The sequence below is a fragment of the Pagrus pagrus genome (assembly GCF_965226575.1).
Source record: "Pagrus pagrus genome assembly, chromosome: 8".
NCBI classification, from domain to species: domain Eukaryota; kingdom Metazoa; phylum Chordata; class Actinopteri; order Spariformes; family Sparidae; genus Pagrus; species Pagrus pagrus.
In genome coordinates, this window is record NC_140192.1 from 7,800,621 (window position 1) to 7,823,410 (window position 22,790).

General features: G+C 43.6%; 1 protein-coding gene across 3 annotated transcripts in view; it reads right to left on the reverse strand.

Moving 5' to 3' along the window:
- pde4d (phosphodiesterase 4D, cAMP-specific) overlaps positions 1 to 22,790 on the reverse strand; it is a gene marked incomplete at its 5' end in the record, with an annotated part of 161,163 nt that overhangs the window by 14,457 nt on the left and 123,916 nt on the right. For all 3 annotated transcript variants that reach the window (XM_084359967.1, XM_084359966.1, XM_084359968.1), the window contains 5 exons: positions 3,215 to 3,327; positions 8,390 to 8,442; positions 8,829 to 8,905; positions 8,993 to 9,029; positions 10,813 to 11,004. In XM_084359967.1, coding sequence (XP_084216093.1) covers positions 3,215 to 3,327; positions 8,390 to 8,442; positions 8,829 to 8,905; positions 8,993 to 9,029; positions 10,813 to 11,004 — 472 coding nt within the window. The remainder of the gene's footprint in view (positions 1 to 3,214; positions 3,328 to 8,389; positions 8,443 to 8,828; positions 8,906 to 8,992; positions 9,030 to 10,812; positions 11,005 to 22,790) is intronic.

Genomic DNA, 22,790 nt, shown 5'->3' on the forward strand with positions numbered 1-22,790 from the left:
AGAATGACTTTGACTTGCATGTGAAGGACGAAGGAGTTTCTGACAGAATGAACAATTCAGAGAAGTCTCCTGGCTGAAGTAGATCTTACTTTTAAGGACATAGCAACATATAAAGTAACTAAAGTAAAAAGCATCAACCACAAAAGGAGCACAAAAAAGACCAGAATGCAGCTTTAACGTGCATCATAAGATCACAGAACACAAGATCCTTCAATTTATCAGAACAATGCAAATCACCAAATGTGGAGATACATGGTTATTGCCTCTGAGATGTAGTGGATGTCTTACTGTAGTTATGGCAGATATGACATGGCTAGACATTTACCTTACCTAGACTACACTGGATGCCACCATTCCATATCAAAATGTCAGTCTGTTAGCAGGAAAGTGGACCATGTTTCACAAATGATGACAATAGTAATAATAAAAATAAAGAAATGTTGTCTGTACACACGCAGTGACAGAGCAGTGCAAGCCTTTAAGGGGTTAAGTATCGTGAAAAGTGCCACTTCCTAAGTAAAACGATCCAGATACCTGTTCAGCCATCCATAACTCCTTATCAAGAATCTGCACGGCTGAAATGATGGTGTCAAGAAGGTCTGCATGAGCCAAGGCTCAACAGAGGCTGCCAAAAATCTGGATCAAGACAGTCAAAACGCTGAGAAGTTTTTGCTCCCGGAGATCTTCGGGAGAAAACACTCTTTTGACGTGCAATTTTACAGAGTCATCTCAGGAAATGATCAGCGCATGAAAAAGCATGCTGATCATAGCTGAGAGGCACACACTGTTCCTTAGGCAGAGCCAGAGGAAGACCAGCTGCTGATTCCAGAAAACACCTTCACCCACACAAAGGAAATATAACCACAGGAGCATCCTGAACGAGAACCATTAGATAAAGCCAATAATGCAATGAAGCAAATATTATGTTAATCAGATCACTATTACTCTCCACATCATGTCTTTCATGGTGAATTGCAAATAAGCATTGTTTGTAGAGAGTGTATTTGGGCTAGTGTGAGATCCTTCAGGCACACAGTATGTCACCTTGGTTGACCCGCTGTTACAGCAGCCCTTGGGCTTAATATAGGAACTAAGGGGATCCTTATATTAAGAGGTGACGTGCATCGTTTTCCCGGGTTTTGCCAAAATCTGATAAGAGTCATTACTCAGGGATGTTTGAAGGAGAAAGAGCTGCACTTCTTCAACAGAGCAAACCTAGAACAACAGCTGCAGGTACACAACGCTACTGCTGCTAAAGCTCCAGCACACGTGATGATTTTCATAAATCATGACATTCAGAGTAGATGAGCTACAGATTGTTTTTCATTTTCGTCCCATTTTATTATCTCTTTTTAATCCCAGACTTTCCTTCATTGATGAATTCATATGTTGAGTGTTGATAAATGAAAGTCTGAAGGATACAGACTTAAAGTAATGGCTCTGTGAGGGAGACGTAGTGACTGTGTGTGTGTGTGTGTGTGTGTGTGTGTGTGTGTGTTGCTGGAGTGAAGCTGGTTGGGTCTGTGGCTGTTGCCATGACAACCAGAGATAGCTGTGCTGGTGAGCGATGGTGAGAGCTCAGTGCGTTTTACATGTACAGTTAAAAAAAAAAAAAAATGTTTTCACTTTTAAATGAGGTTGGTGACCTGGTCATGCATGCGATCGCGGTAACTTCAGCGGCGGGGAGCGTGGTGCTTTTGTGTAATTCCTTTGTCTGTCCGTCCTCCCCGCCTCTCCTCTTGGTTCATCCCCTCCTCGTGTGACATCACCAATGTGTGACATCACCAGAGCCCAGAGCTGATCAGCATTCAGAGCGGCATAGCAGCCTCCCTCCACTCACACAACGCACACACACACACACACACACACACGCACACACACACACACACACACACACACACACACACACACACACACAAACACACACGCGCGCACACACACACACACACACACACACACACACACACACACACACACACACACACAGGAGGCGACTGAGCATGCTCACTGCACAACTCCCTGCCTGCATGACGATGCTATCACTAACACACATAGACAATACAACACAAAGAGTCTGATGTACGCTTTGATGGCTGAGTGCTGAAAAAGGCATCAAGACGCATAAATCATACGGCTCATATGACGACCGATAATGACACCTGACGCTCAAATAGTACAGTAGATACTATAGGATGATAAACACTTGACCAACGAACAGGGAGGAAGGCTGGATTCAGGCAAAGGAGCAGGTCTGGGAATATTATATAGAGCTGCAATGATTAAATGACAAGTTGTCAACTATTGGGAGGGAGAAAACACAAAATGCTCAGATTCCAGGTGGATATTTCTGATGCCTATGTGAGTGTAAATTCATCTTTGGGTTGTGGACAGAACAAGACATCTGAAGAAGTCTCCTAGCGCTTCGGGAAATCGACATTTTCCCGACCAAACAACTGATGAATCGAGAAAATAATTAACAGATTAATCGACAGCGATGATCATTAGTCGTAGCCCTAAATGGCAGTTTACTCTTGCACTTACTTCTATTGTTATTCTCATAGGCACTGGATTTTGCCTTTACCCCTTAAGCACTTTATATTTTGTATGTTTTGTTTATTTCACTAATATCTAATACTTTATTGTCTTTATTCTGATAAAACCGCGCCCAGCGTGCGACCCTGACCCGGGGAACCCACTGGTTGTTAATGGCTGTACTTGGAGCGTTTTCTGGCACAAGCATGTCCTTCGGGATTAATAAAGTTCTATCTTATCTCATCTTAGTCTATTATAGTACTAATGTTTGAGACAAATATACTTGGTAATATCCAGATTTGGTAAAGAGTGGTGGCAGTGTATAGCCGTTGAGCGAATTTCTTTGTGAATGTAAAATTCTTCATTTATTTATGAAAGTGCAGCTGTGCGGTGGGTGTAGATGGAACTCAAGCAACAAATGTCACACTCAAACCAAAGTTTAGCAGCACATCCTGTTCACATCAGCCACAGAAAAACACACACTCACACACCACAGTGAATCCTGGGTAGCAGCTTCTGAACGCGTTTCAAAAAAAATTAGCACGATGCATTCAATTAGACGCTGAAGTCTGAGAGATAAACCCAAAAGCTCAACCAACAGACGCTACAGATGTTGGCCTCCGGGACTAAACTACTATAAGATGAAAGTCTCAGCAAGTTAAACTTTTTTGGTTGTTCTTACCTTGTTTGAGGCCATCTCACTGACTGAGTGTCTCGTCTGCAGCGTCTCCAGCTGGTCCAGACACCAGTCCAGCTCCTCCAGGGTCTCAGTGGCCAGTTTCTGGTAGGCCTCCTCTGCAGGGGCAAGACAGGAGGGCAAGGGGTCAGTAAGGGCCCGCTTCAAAGGGCTAGTGGACGGTCCAGGCCCGGGGTCTCCCACCCCACATACAGCTAAGCTGGGATACCCCGAGTAGACACATGGGTGACTCTTCATACTGGACAGGTGAGCCAGCTGTGCGGGCCTGGGAGGAGGGCCTTGTTGTCCTGTATCCTAACCCACAGATGAGTAGTCACAGGTCAGCTGTGGCAAAGCTTGGAGAAAAGAAACCTCCACTGCACTACAGTTCAAACGCTGGATTCTTCCTGTTTAAGAGCGAGTCAGATACAATCCCAGGGAGAACAGCTGCAGGTGATGGATGGCAAACAGCCACCCTGAGTCAGTTCTGGGTGTCCAAATGAATGTTAAATCACAGCAGAGGATTCAGAGGGATTCCACAGAGCAAAAAACAAAAATCTCACACAAACAGACTCACTATCTCCCACACAGAGCACACATATATCACAGTCAGCGATCTAGGTGTGTAAGGTTTAAGCTGTCATTCATAAGAGAGATGTAATTCCAGTCATGTAGCAGGATAAACAGCAGTCTGCTTAGCAGGCCCATGTCTGCCATAGGAGGGATGGAGGGAAGACAGGGACGGTGGAAAAGAGGATCCAGTGAGAGGCTCAGAACCAGCCAAGATCCATGTCAGTACTGTCCAGCTCGGAACAAACACCAGATTGTTCACAGCACCCTGACATGGCTAACGAATACAAAGACATCTCACAGCCACACACACGGAATCAAACAGACACACACATGCATACACACACACACTCACACCAGACGAAATGCTAACCATAACACATTATGATTTTGTCTCCTCAGCCTCTCTGCCAATAAAAACATCCATGGTATCCGGGAAGCAAAGGGTATAATCCGGTGCTGTGTGTGTGCTGGATAGTGTTTCCTATAGACGCTGTGTGTGTGTGTGTGTATAGGGGATGGGCTGCTATTTCTTCGGCGTCCCTGGTAGCCAAACGTGCTGCTCTCCCCAAGCTGTACCTAAAGCCTGAGAGGACTGCACTGTGGATGGGGAAGGGAGAGCGACAAAATGCGGGCTGGAGTGATGGAGGAGTGGAGCCAGAGCTGGGAGCTCCCATATACAGTACTGTGTGTGGATGCATGCTAATATGTGCTCAGCATACAAATACACCACAAGCAGAGAGGTAAACAAATTGATGTCTGACGCTGATACGGTAAAGACGGTGGAGCTGTTGGCGTCACAAGCCCGATATCAAAGCATCCTCCAGTGTCTTTTAATCTGAAACCGAAGACATGACCCTCTCAAAGTCAGCCTGTGTTAACAGAAAATGTCACCTTGTCAGAAGCCAATTAATATTGATGCCTCGACTAATTTGGGAAAGCACAGGCATTTAATACTATGTGATCTGTGGTCTGGGAGGGGAGCCGTAATTCAATTACACAGACGGAGAAACAGTGGCAGATTAAAATACACGAGGACCAAATTTAATCACATGATGCCATATCAGATTAACATTTCAGTTAGCATTTAAACTACATAAAAACCCTGTGCTGTCTTTACTTAGGCTTGAGTGACTCAAAAAAATCTGATTATTCCATTCATCTTTTCATTTTGGGACAATTAATTTTAAATGATGCTTAGTTTACAGCCCTGGGTTGTGTGTGTAGTTAACATTATATCGTTCACACCATTTGTGTTTCCATGCAGGACCGCTGACCGTCTCTCAACCTCTTTTGTCACCTCCTATTCTCCACAATCTCCCCTTCTCCTGCTTCATTGTCTTTGACAAATCTCTCCCTCCCTCCTTCCATTACTCCCCTTCCTCTCCCACACTCTTCGCTTCCTCCGCTGATCTCTGAACATCCTTCCTCCTCCCCTCTTTTGTCTCCTTTCTGTCTCTCTCCTCCTTTCTTTTCTCCCAGTCTCTCTCTCTCTCTCCCCCTCTCTCTCTCCCTGGTGTGGTGTCAGTGGCTAGGGCGCTACTCTTTCTGACAGCAACTGCACTGACGTCAATGACATTCTTCTCATGCTTAGTGCGACATCAGACACCGGCGCTCGGAGAGGCCACTCTGCTGCACAGACGCAGGGCTGCAGCCAAACTATGTACCGGAACAGCTCGACAGTGAAGTCGGACTGTGAGAGGGAGAAGATGAGGAGGAGGAGATGGAGGAGGAGGAGGAGGAGGAAGGGGGGGGGGGGGGGGCTGAACTACTGATAAATTACACAGATATTGGCATCAGTTGTTCAGATATTTCATATATGTTCTAATTTCATTATGCATCAGCGCAAATGCTTAGATGTTTAGCGGCATAAGTGACATTTCAACATAGTATCACAAAATAAACGTGTAAGATACTGTCTGTGGACTACATTCTACTAAATACTACATATTACTTTGATTTCCCATTTAATAATGTTCAGCTTCCCCTTGATTCATTCCTCATCATTGTGCTGTTTAATACAAAGGTCATTGTCCCTCCACACTGAGCCTCAAAATAAACTGTTGCATTAAGCACTGTTGGGGGAATTTAGGGCGAGGGTATGTATAAAAGGAAATATTATATTACAGGACAATATTGGTAACATATTTATCTATTTACGACATTCACACTGCCCTGTTTGGATAGAGAAATAACTGTTCATCTCTTAAATAGCTTTAAGGAGGGCAAAGCCATTGAAATAATATATCCAACCTACTGGGGACCTGATATAATCCTTAAGTGCCTTAAGCCTTGTTGTTTTCATATAAAGCACAAGATGCAATATTAAGAATGGAGGAAACAGCAGAGTAGTATCTTTATATTCAGAACATAAACCGAGTTTGAAAGTTTAGGAAAAACTCACTTCATGTTTTGGATCGAGTATACAGCCAGTGTTAAATGCTAAAAGAATATTCTCATCATATATTAAAATGTTGCACATTAACGTAGAATGAAACCTTTTGTGGCTCCAGAGGAAACTGCATGTAAATTGCCTCTAGTGATGTCACTCAGTGGCAAAGTTGCATTGTGGGTAATGTGGACTGCAGGTTTTTGAAATGCAGTCGCAAATTGCACTTCCCTTACACTGTTAGACTCATTATGTACAGTAAAGATAAATGATCAAAATCAATGTAGCAGAACCAGAGATATCACCTTTTTTATTCCACGGATTCTTCTTAATTTTCAAAACACTGCCACCTACATTACCCACAATGCAACTGGGCCACTCAGTGACATCACTGGAGGCAATCCATCAGATAACATGCAGTTTCCTCTGGAGCCACAAAAAGCTTTATACCACTTTTCCATACATGTGTTGCAGCTTGTTCCTCTGTTTGCTCTGCGGAAACTCTCTCTTTAGCTTTAAGGAGCACAGGTCACATAAATAGCGATAACTGGTTTTAAGATTAGATGATTCAAAAATAATCCTCTTTGTCTGAACAGTGATTTAGTGACAGATGACAGAAAAAAGCAAGACAGGATGACAATGGGACGAGGACTGATGGGGAAGTAGAGAAAGAAGCCTGAATGCAGCTCTTCATTAATTCACTGACACCCTCTCACTGATTTACTGAGTTACTATTATGCCTGCTTCCTTTATTACTTCATGTATTCTTTATCTGCGAGATGACTTAGTCACCGCCTCATTACAAGTAGTCAATACTCTAAAACAATCATGCTCATGACTCACGGATGTCACCAGTTTATGGCAGGGCCCATAATGGCTGTGCACCAGTATGATTGTGTTCTAATTATAGCACAATGTCACCAGTTCTTCATTTTTAAGCAAGTTAGTATCAGGGATTGGTTTCTTTTTTGCACTTTAGACATGTTTTTAACCCGCCTTACACCATGCATGACTGTGTGTGTTTATTCTCTGGGTGCACACGCCTGAGGGATAATTTCACTAAACAACACACCGTGGGATTATTTATTAATGGTGGAGGTTAAATGGTCTCTCCTGCAAACAACAGTTAGGTTACAGCCACTGATACTGCTAGAAAAGCAAAGCAGCTGTCAAGGACAAGTCTATTCTAGCCATCTGACTAGACTGTCTGTGTCATGTCCTCCTCACAACAAAAACTTAAAGTAGGCCATAGAGGCTGGCTGTGCAGTCGACACTGTCTGTCCAGTGGCAACAGCACATCAGGACTACAGGGCAATCCATTAATTAAGTATTGATAAGTCTGTGGTCATAGATAAATAGTTAACATGTGGAAGGCACTGAGCTGTCTATAATGGGTGAACCAAAACTGAACACACAGACAGAGATAATAAAGTGAAAGACATTGATTTACCTTTAAATGAATATTCCTTTAAACGATAAGTTCACCCCTTTAATTTTTTAGAAAGACAACCGGAAAAATAATTCATTACAAGGCAGCTAATTAAATTAGATCAAGAATGTGAAGAAGAGTTACCAACAAGAAGTTAAGATTCATAAACTGTACTAGTCGATGTATATAGGATGGATGGGCCATGTCAGCTTACAAAGTACAAAATAAAAGCAGACACTGAGCATTTGTTCATACAGTACTGTTAGTGAACCACCTGACTTGCCGAACTTCAAATAGACCCAAATATTTGGTCTTGGTTCACTGGTTATACTGTGGTTTTTTTTCCTCTCGTCTGTTGTTTTTGTCCGGTGAACAATTTCTCCGCTAAATATGTGCTCCATATTTGTATTCGGACCGTGTTGGATATCATGTTCATGTTCTTTGGCTCCCTGCAAAGCATGTCTGTGTCTGCCAGCCTCTCATCACCAGCATACTGACAACTTACAATAGAATAAAAACAGCACTACAGCAACAAAGACATATTGCAGAGTATTACAACTATACTGTCATTCGTCATCTATTCATGAACCAGCCTTCACTTATGTGTGCCCACGTGAAAGTTACAGTTGTTGACAACTACATAAATAAAGACTTAAAGGACTTAGGATTTGGATGATTGATTCTAAGACCACATATCTAATCTCACACACACACACACACACACACACACACACACACACACACACACACACATTGAGCACACAAGCCATTATGCTGCTCTCTGTCCACATACCTGTAAAGGTGGTCTTGGTGATGGGTGGTGGCGGGTTGCACATGGGTGATCTCCTGTCACGGGAGAAACAAACACAAACTCAGACTTTTCCTTCCCAATCCGCAATTTGCCTCAAAACATTGTATTTAAAACTCATATACAATTCAATAAGGGAGCACCATTCTTCCTTCGCTTACGTAGGAAGCACTGTAGCAGAGGGAAACTTTACAAACTATTGCTACTGTTGTTGTAGTACTCAATTTGAACAGCAGAGGGCGAGCAAAGCCAGACTGTGAGTGAGCACCGGACACAGTATGGCTTTAATCGCTTGTTCAGAGGAACATCTTAGTCATAAAGTGACTGTGATCAAACATTGTGATATGCTGGCATGTTGACCGTTGCTGTCTGTAATACAGTCACTCCTCCCACTACGACAGGTTTTCAAAGCTTGGCAACTTACTTGTTGGACGCTCTGTCTTGCTGTAGATTAGTTAATGCACCAAAGTTGTTTCGTACAGTTCTCAAGCTGGCAAGAACCTGAAGGGGAAACGTGGTCGATTAAGGACTGAGTCACACAGGAGTCATCCATTTATGTGAATGGAAAAGCATGAAGACAATACAAACCTGTGCAAATGGCGTTACAATCATATCGTCACCATGACTGAAAGACACAAAGAGAGCGGCCTTAACGTCAGATACAGATGTACAGTACATTGGCATTCGACAACAGAGGAGTGTGATCATGATCGCAGAAGGTCAAAGGGGGGGGGGGGGGGGAGGAGTGTGGGGCTTCACATTAGATTAGTTTCAGCGTCCCTGATGCACTCCATCACAGTGACATGTTTACTCATCACATCAGCTACCAGCTGAGGCCCGCTTCACAATGTGTAACAGTTTCGGAGCAGTTTAATGTTTCACTCAGAGAAGTGAGGGGACACGTGGAGGTGAATCAAGATATCCTCACAGCGAGGACACTGTAAGCCCTGCAAGACGTGACGCTCGCACACTCATCCTTTCCCTCCCTTTCAATCCCTCCCCTTAACGTCATACATATATCCCTGAGGCACTCATTATTATTTTTGTATTGACTTTTATTTAACTTGGGGAAAAGTCAGCGGAGCACGTTTCTGACTTGTCCTCACTGATTGCCCGCATGGCTCCCGGAGTAGGTGCAGCCTGGCTTGAGGGTACCTCAGTGGGCATTGTTGAGGAAGCGGAGGGCATTACTCATACAGATCCAGCTAAAAAGAATTTAAACCATTAAAACTTTTGAGTCAGAATCCCATTGACCTCCAAGCTACGTCATGACTGTGAGCACTGTCAACATTTGCTCAGGTGACAAGAGTGTAGACCACAGCCACGTCACGTACACACCCACCGGCACGTGAGCCAACATGCCTGGCGTGAAAATCGAAAGAGAAGCTGGCATGTCATGTGCTCCTGTTGCAAGACAAATAGAAGGTACCGAGGGTAAAGATGACTGGCTTTATACTCTTATAGAATGACGGAAAGAATAATTGCAGAAAGATAAGGGAAGGGGACAGAAATTGAGCCTATTTGAGGCACAAACTGGCTGTCCTAGCTCTGTTTTGATGAGGTCTGTAAAATGATCAGAAAGAAAGCTGGCAAGACAAGTTATCTCTTGCTCTCAAGCTTCCTTGCACGTGCAAGTCACCAGGGGAAAAAAAAAAAAGATATGATAGAACCAGGCATAAAAGATTAATGAATACTTGTAACAATGGTTTTTAACGTGGTAACTGGATAGTGGGTGGAGGTCAAGGAAGGGTCATTGGTGTAATACTTGAGAGCAGAAAGCAGCAGTAAGGAGGAAGTCTAAGGTTACTGTGGGACATTATTTTTCATCCTTTTGTCTATTTGTCTTTCCTTCACGCGGGATCGAAATGCTACGTTTTCAGTCAATATTTTTTTCCCAGTAGCACTAAGTGTACAGCACATGTAACTGGATAGCCGCCGTTGTGTGGGAAGTGAGGAATGCACTTTCAACATATACACTGTGCCTGAAGAGGCCAGCAAGTTTGTGTGGAGTGTGTTCTAATACAGTTATCGGGCAATAAGGAGTAACTACTATAAAAGATCACATAATTGCAGAACGTAAACAGACTAAATGCAAGTCCATCCCATTGTCCTGGGAAAATATCGGAGTCACATAACCTGTGCTTATGGACGTTTTGTGACCGACCGCCTTGTTTATGCTACTGGATATGCCTAAGAATAGATGTGACACCACACAATCAGCTGTTGGTCATGCACACCTCCTACCAGGACGGAAGCTATCGGCGCGGCAGCTTTAATATCTGGTCAGTCATGACACTGCGGAGTGGCTCAAAGAGGCCGAAACAAGAAGAACACATTCAGCACAATAGGGAGCATTTGGGTGTATATATAAAGGTTCAGGGGGGAGGCAAAAGACACGATACACTCACATGTCACTGGCAATGGAGGAGTTTCGGGACATAGACTTGGGCGAGAGGTCGTAGTCGCTGTCGGAGCGGTAGAGGAACGACTCTCTCCGTTGGCTGTGGACAAAATTGGCCTGCAGGATGAGGCCTGAGCCCGGGCTGGCCATCGGGTCCAGGGGGCTGCGACCTGATGACGTGCCATTGTCCACATCGAAACTGCACATGGTGAGAAAGAGAGGGAGAAAGACAAAAGTATCAGAATTTGCTCAATATACAGTTCATTTCAATCGGTACTGAAAATATAAATAGTTTGTGATGAGGGCTCGACAATCAATTGAGGCTGATAATCAGTCTAACCCTACAACATACTATTAAAAATGAGACACTGTGGTGCTACAGAGATCCCCCAGACTGTAAATCATACTCCTCAGAAGAAGGGAACATGATTGTTCGGTACAGACCACAGCAAAAATGACATCATCATTCTTTTAAAAGTATTTTCCAGTTAAAACTAAATGCTAAAATGACCATTCCCACTAACATAATGACTCATACGCCATTGCAATATCTGTCAAAATACCGTTGTTCAGCTCTGTGATCACATTGAACTCACCAATGACACTCTAAGTGTATAAATAGTAACACACAGATAAACAGCCAATATTCATTCAAGTCTGGTGTCCATTAGTCAAAAAGATGAGGTGATCAAGTTTCCTCAAACTCAATAACAGCGGCCATCTTTTAACAGCAACAAAATTCTCTAGTCTTCTTACACAAGAGCACACCATGCTTGAATTAATAAATTAAGTGCCCTCTGTAACAGATTGCACTTATGGCTGCATGATGTGCCTCCATTATCAGTGGCTAAATAATTACCAGGCTTTGTGCAAACATTAATAAAGTCTTGATGACTTCAGAGATTACTCGCTGACTGACCAAACCCACATGAATATGTATGTTTTTTTTTTCCATCGCAGCAGCATAGGCTCTGCCATGCTTTTCTATACGCTGCTCTAAATTGGCACCCCAGTCGCGAGCCGTGAAATTCAAAACATGACATGACGTACGTGTGCATGTGGGCGATACACTAGGCTCTGCTGCTGCTGGCTGACGTAAATTTGCTCTTAACCATTTTTAAACTGCAATGAGTCACTTCCTCATTATCCGACTGATGATTGGATGATTATGATTGGTAGGAAACTAATTGCCACATGATCAACAGTTAGGACCACGACCGAGATTGCTTCGTCTAAACTCTGCACAGGGCCACAGGGAATACCTGTGCTCTAACGATGCCACTGAGTCACACTTTTCTAAACCAGTGACACCCTTTCCAACGAGCATGTCACAATGAGCTCCTTAGTCTCCTAGGCGATTGTTCGCCTGGGTGATGACTAACCCCTGTCACCAGGGATATCTGCCCCAACGCCAAGGCTATCGAGCAATCCCATAATCCCGTCTGGTGTGGATGCTAAGGTCAAGGGGCGGGGGGATTCCCCTACGTGTGACACGAAATACGCAAAGGGGATGACGTCCTCTTTGTCACGATCATCATCATCCTCGCTATGGAGACAGCCACACAATCTAATCCAGTATCATCTCTCTAGACACCCTGCTCGTGTTAGCATTTGCCTGCCAGGATGTTTGTATGCAGTGTGAACCGTGTTAGTGTACATGTAGGTTTGCAAGGCAGCGATCCAGGATGTGACTATTTTGGTCGCACATGTGCCCGAAAATCTGTCAAGTGCGCCTCAAAATTCAGCAAGTCAGATTCAAAAACAATTATGAAAATGTTTTTGTTACTGGAATTTTAATGAAGGGGAGTTTCCGGAGCAGTGTTTCCTGTGGGTGAGAGGAGCTTTATAACTTTCAGGATCTTTGACACTCACAAGATCCCATATGAAAACTGAAAGAAAAGGAAAAAAACAAAAAAGCAAAATAGATCTCCTATAAACAATTGTTTCAATTATGTTCTGGGGCACTTAAGTTAAAAAGTTAGGCGCACCAATGCAACCAACAAGTGTAAAAAGTTAGTCTTGGTGTAAAAGCAATGGACTAAAACACTCCATGCCATTACACAACCATGAGAAATAACTAACATTGCCATCAGCACCCTTCCAAGTTTTCCATCTTAAGCGTCGTGTTTTCTTTAGGGTACTTCACATCCTCAAAAACAGATGATTTTTGTGAAAAAGGAGATTGTAGATCGGATTGCGGAGGAAGAAGTCATTAAGTGTCATTGACAAAGCAATGAAACGCAGGACATGCCGGACATATTTTCCCCAACTAAATGGCTAACCGCTGCGCTATCTCTCTGTGATCTCTGTGAGTTACAGCAGCAAAGTGAGTGCGAGCTTTGGTTGTGGAACAGGATCGTTTGGATGACTGCCTGACGAATGAGGAAAGGGCAAACATATTGTCCTCAGCTCTGTCTCTAACTGGCACTTAGACAAACACAGAGGCAATATGGGAGTCGCAGTGACACCAGCAACTGTTTTTCACAGTTGTGTTTGACTTACACACATCACCCCGATCCCTGTCCTTGAGTCCTCTCACTCTGTCTCTCTATATTTAGTATTAGAGCAGAAGCATGTCAGCACACACACACACACACACAAACCCCAATCTACACCCTCTTATCACATCAAGTGATTCATATGTTTGTTTGTTTTTTACTGCAGGTGTGAAACTGAAGACACACCTGTGACATACATATCGCCATTATAGGCACAAGCTCGTCCGCCCTCCAGCTGTTCTGTGTCATACAGTAGGTGTGTGTGTATCATGTTTGCGAACAAGACAAAGATACAGACACAGATATAGAGATAGTGAAAAGAGGCGAAACATAACACCCAGCGTATGTTTAACAACTGATTCATTATCACATTGCCTCTGACGTCACGGCCTACACAGACTCTCAGCCAAACCTCTGACACGTAACTTCACTCTCAGCGTACGTACGTGTGTGTGTGTGTGTGTGACTCCACAGACACGCCCTCAGCGGGAATGATATGAATAATCTTCGCAGGTATTGCACCAGAATTGACATCACAGTGGGAACGTCTGGAATTCATTCCCAGCTCTGACAGTCTTTGATGAGCAAGCATGAGTTGTGTAAAAAGAAAAAAAAAAAAAAACGAAAGTTGAAAAACACCCCCATGACTGTGTTGTGAGCATCAACAAAGAACACGAGTTCAACTCACAGGGGGGATTATTGTGGAGATGGGAAGTAAATCCAGCGTTACTCAGAGGCAGAGACAATAAGAAACCACAGTTTACACAAAAAGAGAGCGATCCAGAACTGAGATATAAATGGCCAGGAATGCAGGAGGGAGGGAGAGGGACAAAGAATGATGTTAAACTATGGAAAACTTTGACTTTGTGCAGACTGAGAGGGAAAAAATATATAATTCATCCATCTCCCCAATCCTCATGTGTGGAGAAAAGTCAGTGTGCAGTATCAGCTGCAAAATATGTTGACTCCTGTCCTCAACTAAACAAGCTCTGCATTCAATGCTTCTAAATGATCGAGTGTTTAAAATGCATTTTGTGATCATCTATTTCATTTTCTTGTGTAAAATATAATCATTAAATGTGTATGGTAATAAGAAAGAAAGAAAGAATGCTTCACTATAACTTAACTATCCAGTATGTATTGATCAGCAGCATATAATGACAATATTAAAGCTGCAGTGTTATTTTCTTACTAAAACAAGTGTTAAACATTCTCACAGGAATCACTGTTATAGAGTGTTTGGTCAGTAACCCGTGTCTCTCTCCTGCAGTAAAAGGGAAAATACACTTTCTGGTATCCCTGCCCACTTTATCCAATCAGTACAGAGAGAACACCATAAAGAGGCGGTCCTGTCTGATCGTGAACACAAAGAGATGTTTACCAGCAATGGTGGAACAGGATAAGCTACCAATTCCAGCTCTCCAAGGGTAAGCTCATAATGCCGAACATGCCAAGCGAAGAAGAAAAGAATGAAGCAAAGAGAGCTGCCTCGCAAGAAGTGCAAGTCGTGCAAGTGTGGGGACCGAGAGAGGAGGGAGGGGACTGCCAGCCGCAACACGGACGGGAAGTTAGCCAAACCGACAGTTACAGCAGCTTTAATTTGAATGAGAGAAACTAAACCATGAAATTATACATTAAGTAGAATTTAGGTTATTACAATGTTCCAGCAATAATGCAACATAGGTGGCTGGGGGCTAATCCTTGTTCTAATCACAGCCCAATATCTGATGTCCAAAGATTGTTTGCTTGAGAATGACGTCAGATAAACTCAGATAAAAGTATTACAGTACCCTGAATAGCATTCCCTGCTAAGTTATTTAGCTACAATAGCCCACAGCTACATGAGTAGACAATGAGACGCCCTGCGGGGACGGCGTTTCCCACAAGAGTAGAGTTTCATGCTCGAGATTAGAGCTGCGAGGAACAAAAAAAGAAAAAAAGAGGGATTCTGTGTTGCTGGGAAACCTTTCAGCTGCTCTGTAACAGAGGTCAAAACACAAGACATGTACAGTAGTTGTGAGAGCTCTGAGATAGATGAGCAGTGACTTTCGACTGTTCGGTCACATACATGCCTGAGGACACTGCGCCGCTCTGTTATCCTCTCTCTCTCTCTCTGTCTGTGACTCTCCATCACTTCCGTCTCCATCTCCGTCTGTCTCTCCTTTTCTTTTTAACAAACACACACATGCACGTACACACTAAATGGCACGGATCAATGACTCGTTCATTTTCAGCCCTGGGTCACTTGAGCAATTATAAACACCACAGGAGCCGGCGTGACAGCGCTGTGAGGAGACGTACCGGAGAGCGAGGTCAGGGCATATTGTGTCTTTGATAAACAATGAACAGAGGCTCTGTTTTTGTAACACAAACTTGATATTTTTGTCTCCTGCCAAAGTGCAAACAATCACAAGCAACAACAAATGTTTCCTATAAAAGATCTGAAAAAAACTTTCCTAAAACTGGGCCAAAAATCTGCAAAGAGTTGGGCCAAAAACTGCAGTTACTGATGTCTTCGGAGAGCATGGAGCTGTGCTGATCGGTGCGTTGGAGCAGGCGGAGGGAAGACGACACTCAGATTTATTTTAGAAAGCTGAGAGGACAAAGAGGGGAGCAGGCGGTGGAGGAAGGACAAGGAGAGACATGTCAGAGCGAGAGAGTGTATTCAAGTGTCTGTATTTATGAGGATTGTGAGGAGCGTGTTCCCCGGCATGCATGCGAGTGTCGGTACGTGATCCTCAACGTTTGTCTTGGTCACCTTGACCATGTTCTCAGTGCACAACAGCAACCGATGACAGACGGAAAGAACAGAGAGACCGAAGGTGACACAGTCAGAAGAGAGTTGATGCAGGTGAAAGCTAAGTTTCTGACTTACTGCATGCAATGGAAATATGTTGGTTTGGTGACACTGCAGAGCCACATACCCCTGATGAGACTTAGAATGTATATACTGGGAACGTGACACACGCTGACTCTCAGTGTGCTTTCAGAAGATAATGGTGAATCCAACCAGAGACACAACAAGAGATTAGAATATTTTCTCTGTCAAGTTGTTGTCAGGTCAAAGATAATGGAATCACTGACAAACATACAGTACTATGTTATGATTTTGGATGAGCATTGTGGGAATTCTGATGTGATGGGAGCCAAGTACCTCGCCTGAAAATGCTGGAATGTGGCCATGTTGTTGGGTAATCTTATTTTATTGATGTTATGACAGAATTGTATCCTGTGATTCCAAAGAAGGCGAGACGCTGTGCAAAACATAAATCAAAGCAAACGCAATTATTTGCAAAACTTTTATGACACATAGTCATAGAAAACTGTACAAAGACAATATATTTGATTGTATTTTGTTTATATTTACGTTTATCACCGCTTCCCAACTTTTTGGGGGGACGGGATTGTGTATGGGACGTCCTTCGGATCGATTATTTTGATTATACTGACTGAATACAATGAACACAATATTTGTGACAATATTGTGATATCAGATCTTGGATGTCCAAGCCCAAGTCTAACTGTTACTAAATCAGTTTTTGCAAAAAAAAATGACTAGGCTCTGTGATCTATGGTGGTTTAAAAAAAAACTCATGATCAAGTGAAAGTCATTCTTGAGCTGTTACAATATCACAACACAAGTTACTGAAGTCAGTACGATATTACATGTATACTGTACGGACTGGCTCTACAGTAAGTATAATGTGCCTGACTTAGAATGAGTAAGCAGACAGTGAAAGACCCCTCACAACATCTTGTTAGCTTACAAAACTTAATGTTGCAGCGCATGTAGCAAAGCAGCTAATTCAATTCCACTGTTAAAATGCTCTCCAACATCCCGGCCCAATGATTGACTCCATGAGGCGACGTGTTACTGCTCATAAACCTCTCATTCTCAGAACTGTCCTGTATGGAGCGAGCAGGGCCAGACAGCACCTGACCACCAGAGAACATGTGACATGAGACAGACCAGGGCAGAACACAGTTCATGACGAGGACAGCACCCACAGGGCAGTCAGGCCACGCAGACAATGATAACCAAGACACGTTTTGTCTATACACACACCCCCACTCCCAAATCCATATATAAGTGCTCATCATAACTCAAAATAATAAAGTCTGACGTCTTCGAATAACTTCTTTTGTCCGACCAACAGACCAAAACCCAAAGGCTTTTCACTGACTTTAAGAACAGCAGCAAGTCCTCACATTTAAAAGGCTGTAGCCAGCAAATGGAAGGATTAATCAACCATCGAAGTTGGCAATTAATTCTTTTTTCTTTTGACTGACTAATCAATTAAGCGACAAATTATTGCAGCGCTACAGTACATTACATTGTTTTCATCTGTTAAAAAATGATCCTTACAGGCTCACATTTATCTCTCGCTCTCGGTCTCCTTCTGGTTTTTCTTGCCCTGTCAGGTTATAAGGACAGTGAATCCTTCACTCTCTTCTTGTCACTGCTTTAGTCCTCGCTGTCACTGTGCCATTCAGAGAACTCAGTCAATCATGAGAGACATATAAAGAAGTCACCATGGCAATGCAGCAGACGCAGCGTCATCTCAGGTCACATGGTTTCAAAGCGAACCAGTTCTGCTCCTATAGAGGTCCTCTTAACTATGAACCTATTTTCAGTCCTATTCATCGTCTCAGGTCTGGATTATAAAGGTCAAATGTAGAAAACATGTTAGATAACTTGCAAGTTGTCAGGCCCCATAAGAGGCCAGATAACCTTCAGCATTTACGGCCTGTTTGACATGCTTAACTGCGGACTGACAAAGGCCAGATGCAAACACTTTAAGGTTAAAGTCACACATTCCCCACTTCTCCACGCTTTATCCCAGCACTGCATAACATCACTGCGGGTTTGTGAGTGTGGAAGAGGACATTAAGGTGTGGAGCTCAGTCCCTAATTCTCATCTCTCACCTTCCTTAAACTCAAGCTAACATGCTGATGGATACTCAAAAGCCTGTGCACACAAGCCTGCGTTTGCACGGCTGGGTGGAGTGGGGCCTGTTTGGGTTCGGTCAGGCCAGGGGGCATGTCAAACACCCGGACCACGTCACCGTCTTAAATACGCACAGGTAGACACACGAGTACACAAGCACTCACGCAAGACACTGTCACAAATGTAGAGCTAAGGAACACATACACAGATACTTAACTTGTGTTTATTGCACTTATCTTGAGGAGAATTAGCGGATTTAGGGATATAACACACCTCTTCCTGCATTACACACGCATACACTGCACAAACACACCCACCCCAACACAAACAGCTGAATTATCGCCTACAATTCAGGTGGTTTCAAGTGACAGCAGCAGTCACATACTGTAAATCTTGTGAGCACAGTTGTGAAAGACAAGGCAATGACGAGAATCACTGAGAGAAGCCTTGATGAAACAGAAGAGAGGAGGGCAGGACAGATGGAGGAGGCGGTATGCTTCATCCAGCTGAGTACCGCTTTTGGTAGCCGTTCAAGAAGATGGCTCATGCAAACCTAACACTGCCAGATTCGCAGCTTTTAGCATTAGGAAGAGCTACATTCTGCAGACAGCTCGAGCACATATATCAGGTTTATGTGAAGCTACAACATGGCTTTTACCAAACTTGTCTCCTATAAATTATGTTTGTATATTGTATATACTTGGATATGTTTAAAAGACAATGTTTCTTGTGGTTGGTGGTTGTACAAAGTCTCGGGTTAAACACATGCCATCAGTCAAAGCAATGAAAACAAAAGCCATAGTTTGATAAAGTCATGAAGTAGCGTGGGATCATGGGAGTTCTTGTCTTCATTGTTAAACAACCACCATTGCTGGTGGAAATCTGTGTTTAAGGCATAAATGTTCAAAGTTGACATTTTATGTTGTGTTTAGTTTGCTGACTTCCTTCATCACTCCGACGTATCCTTGGGATTTTAGGCAACCCAAATGAAATGCACAATTACCTTGAACAACATAATATCATTAGGTTTTGCCAACAAAAGCACGGAGTGGGGCATAGTTGCTGAATAGAGACCCACAGTACAATAAACAGAAGGTCTAGCTCAGTCACATCGGATTCTGCTCTGACCCGGAGCTGTTCACCGATGGGAGGAGAGCTTAGAGATTACTTTTTAACTTTCGGGATTAAAAAAGTGGATTTATCCTCACTCCTGTTTATCAACCTGACTGCAGCAGCGATCCGCGGAGCAGCTGGAGGGGAGTGGTACTTTACTAGATGAACAACATTACAAAAAGGAGAGGGGGGAAAAAAAGAGAGAACCAGAGTCTCTGGTGAGTGCTGAGCTTAGTGAGAGTTGACCTGAATTTAAACTTAGACACACACACCCTTAGTGTGTGCAGTTGCTGGCTAACATTTTAGGTAATGCTTAAGTAATCTGGCTGTTCGGGGCGGCAATGATTATTGTATGAGTAAGGCAAATAAACACAAATGATCCTGCGGTCAAACTCCCTTCACTGCTGGTGAATACATCAATAAACAACCACCACTGCTGCTGATGAAAATCTATCTGAGGGGACTAAGGCACTAATGTTCACTGAAAAGTTAATGTTTTCATGTTTTGTTTGTGTTTAGTCTTGTTCGGCGACCATCCTATCCCATTTCTCTAGGATTGAACACTGTTGGAAACATTTGTACATAAGTCAACGAAGTACTTAACAAATGTCTGGTCTTTTGAGACATTTTTATGAAGAATTCCTGCATAATATATCTTTAATGAAGAACATTTCCCTCAAGATGTGCTTGCTTTTGCAAATAAGTCGCATATACACGTCATTTCTAGGAGACACGTCTGCTTTTACCCCTCTCTGCATCAAACCGCGTCACGTACTGTCTGTGACCTGCACCGCTACCCTCAAAGACCTAATTACTACGTCTTCATTTCACACAGGCGGGCAGGTTGTGGAGCAGATTAATAAACTGACAACGTGAGAACACTATGAACCCTGCAGGGAGGTCCGGCGGGTTTCAAACACATGCTGCTGGGCAACCACCACCCGAGGAACGCTGTGTATTTGTCCAGGGTTGTCCTGATCCATTTACAGCTTTGCCTCAGAGTATCACCATGGAGAAAAAAAACAAAAAAACTGTGAATATTAACTTCCAGTGTTAAAGCTACAGGGCAGTTTCTTAGTTGAAAACGAGTGCTGACAGGCAAGGGCAAGTTGAGACAGGAGGGGAAAGGAGACAGGAGGGGGAGGGCAATTTGCGCCCCTGGCACTGCTCTCTGCATCCTGCATTTATCTGGAGCCATGTGCAGACAGGAGAACGTATGGAGAGACAACACATTCCTCAATGACGCCTTTGCTGTTTCACCACCTTGTGTTTCAAACAATTTCACAGTGAGTGTAAGACGCCAGGGTCGCGACAAGTACAGGAAGTGTTATGTTGTTAGTGAGTGAGACTGATGAAGCACAAAATATACTGGAGTTGACACCAGAACTAATCTTATCTGACCACAGGACATGTCATGCCTCGCGCAGACAAACTGTAACGGACATATCTACGAGGCGCAGGAGGCTGTCGCAGTACCCCCAGAGAGAGGCCGAGAAGTTTTGATCAAGAAGAAGGCTGAGAGCTCCAGACACAAGAAGGACAGCGAACCAACAACAAAACGGAAAGGAAGGACTGAGCCGGTGAGGCAGAGGAAAACTATTTCAGAGAGCAACAAACAGACGGATGGAGAACAATAGAGAAACACATGCACACACACACACACACACACACACACACACACACACACACACAACAGGATTAACATGAAAATGGTGCCAATGGGACAAAGTTCTCCCGTCTATTTACCATATTCCCTCCGTGTTCTTCAGCGAGCTGGTAGAGCGCGATCGCGGCTTAAGGATGATACTCATGGTCTGGCTTTTCCTTCCACATCCACACACATCACATCTGCAAACACACACATATAAAGCCACGCACTCACACACCCCCCTTTCGCAACCAGCCCTCCGCTGTGGTCTGACCACAGTCCTCACTGGTCTGAAGTGATCCAGTCAGAGGGAGCTTCCTTCCCTCAGTGTCAGGTTGGTGGAGTGGTCAGGTGTGCCGAGCTCTTCCAAGATTATTCCACACTGCTGCTGCTGCTGCTGCTGCTCCTCGAGCTCCGATCGTCTGACAGTAGGTGCTTGCTTAGTCTTCTCACTCTCTCGCTCCCTGTCACTCACTTGCACATATCTTTCTTGCCAGATCAGTGAGTGATCTTCCTCTTCCCTAATCCAGCCATGCACACCCTCTCTTTTTCTCACTCCTCTCACTTTCAGGTCCCTCCGTCTTATTTCCTTCTCCTGACTCGTGGAAATAAGATCTCCTCTTCCTCCCACGTTGTGTTTCTGCCCCTCCCTCCTTACCTCCGTCTCTCCTGCTCTCTTGTTTATGACTGTGTCCCTGTCTTTGGGTTACATGACTCTCCTATAATCTCTCTCTCTCTCGCTCTGTTTCCCGGAGCTACAGCTTGGGTATGTCTGAAGTGGGAGGGGTTGTTTAGGTAGTAGTAATTCCTTGAAGGGCGGGACTTGCGGGACCAAGCAATCCCACCAATCGTCTCGAGCGTCAATCACTCGGCTGCCACAGTAACCTAAAACCAACAGCTAAAGCATGCCAACGATCTGGAGAGGGTGTGCATATAAAGGTTGAGTATCATCGTTCCAATAAGAGAAGCAATACATTGAGAAAACAAGGGATTTAGCGGAAAGCTTGTGCTTTCTCTGGCAGACAGACAGGGGTTAGGAATGAATTGGCGCATGGTGCGATTATTAAAACTGAACATACCGCGAGTGGGAGTGAAGATATGTGAGAGCAAAAATTAATTCTACAATTAAATGTAGCAATCAATCCTGTAATGCGCTGTAATGATAAATCAACCTTCTTTATAAGTTATTACATTTTTATTTTGACAAAGAATATCTTGTGATCTTAGTTTCCAATTGATTAATTTGTGTAATTTATGTACGATTTTTTCAGTTTTCAAATCCTCCACACCAGCAGATGCACTCCGGCGCCTGGAAAGTCTGACATCCTCTTAAAGGTCAGCTCTACATTTTTTACCGTCTGCACAAACAGTTCTTAAAAATGATGAAGAAGCAACTGAAGAATCTGCTTCTAATCCTTATTTACGGCATCCAGTTGTGAGTTATGTGACCCCACTCAACCCTTTTCAGCACTCTCATATTGTATTCAACCTTAGCAGAATGGCTGTCCTTCTTCTGACACCTGAGAACTATTAAATGAGACATTTTAAGCTCATTTTCAGGTTCATCATTTTATCTTGGGTTACTACTAGAACAGGTTTTGATGTGTTAATGCCCAAAAAACACATCAGTTTTCTCATATTGTCCAGCAGCAGCATATTCCCCCTCCGTCTGAAACGCTCCCATTTTGGTCCTGTGCTTATTTTGACATTAAAAGCCATGCCCTGTGCGGCGCAGTGTGGGGCTCAGATGGCATCGTCTGCTGTCAGAGTTGTAGGC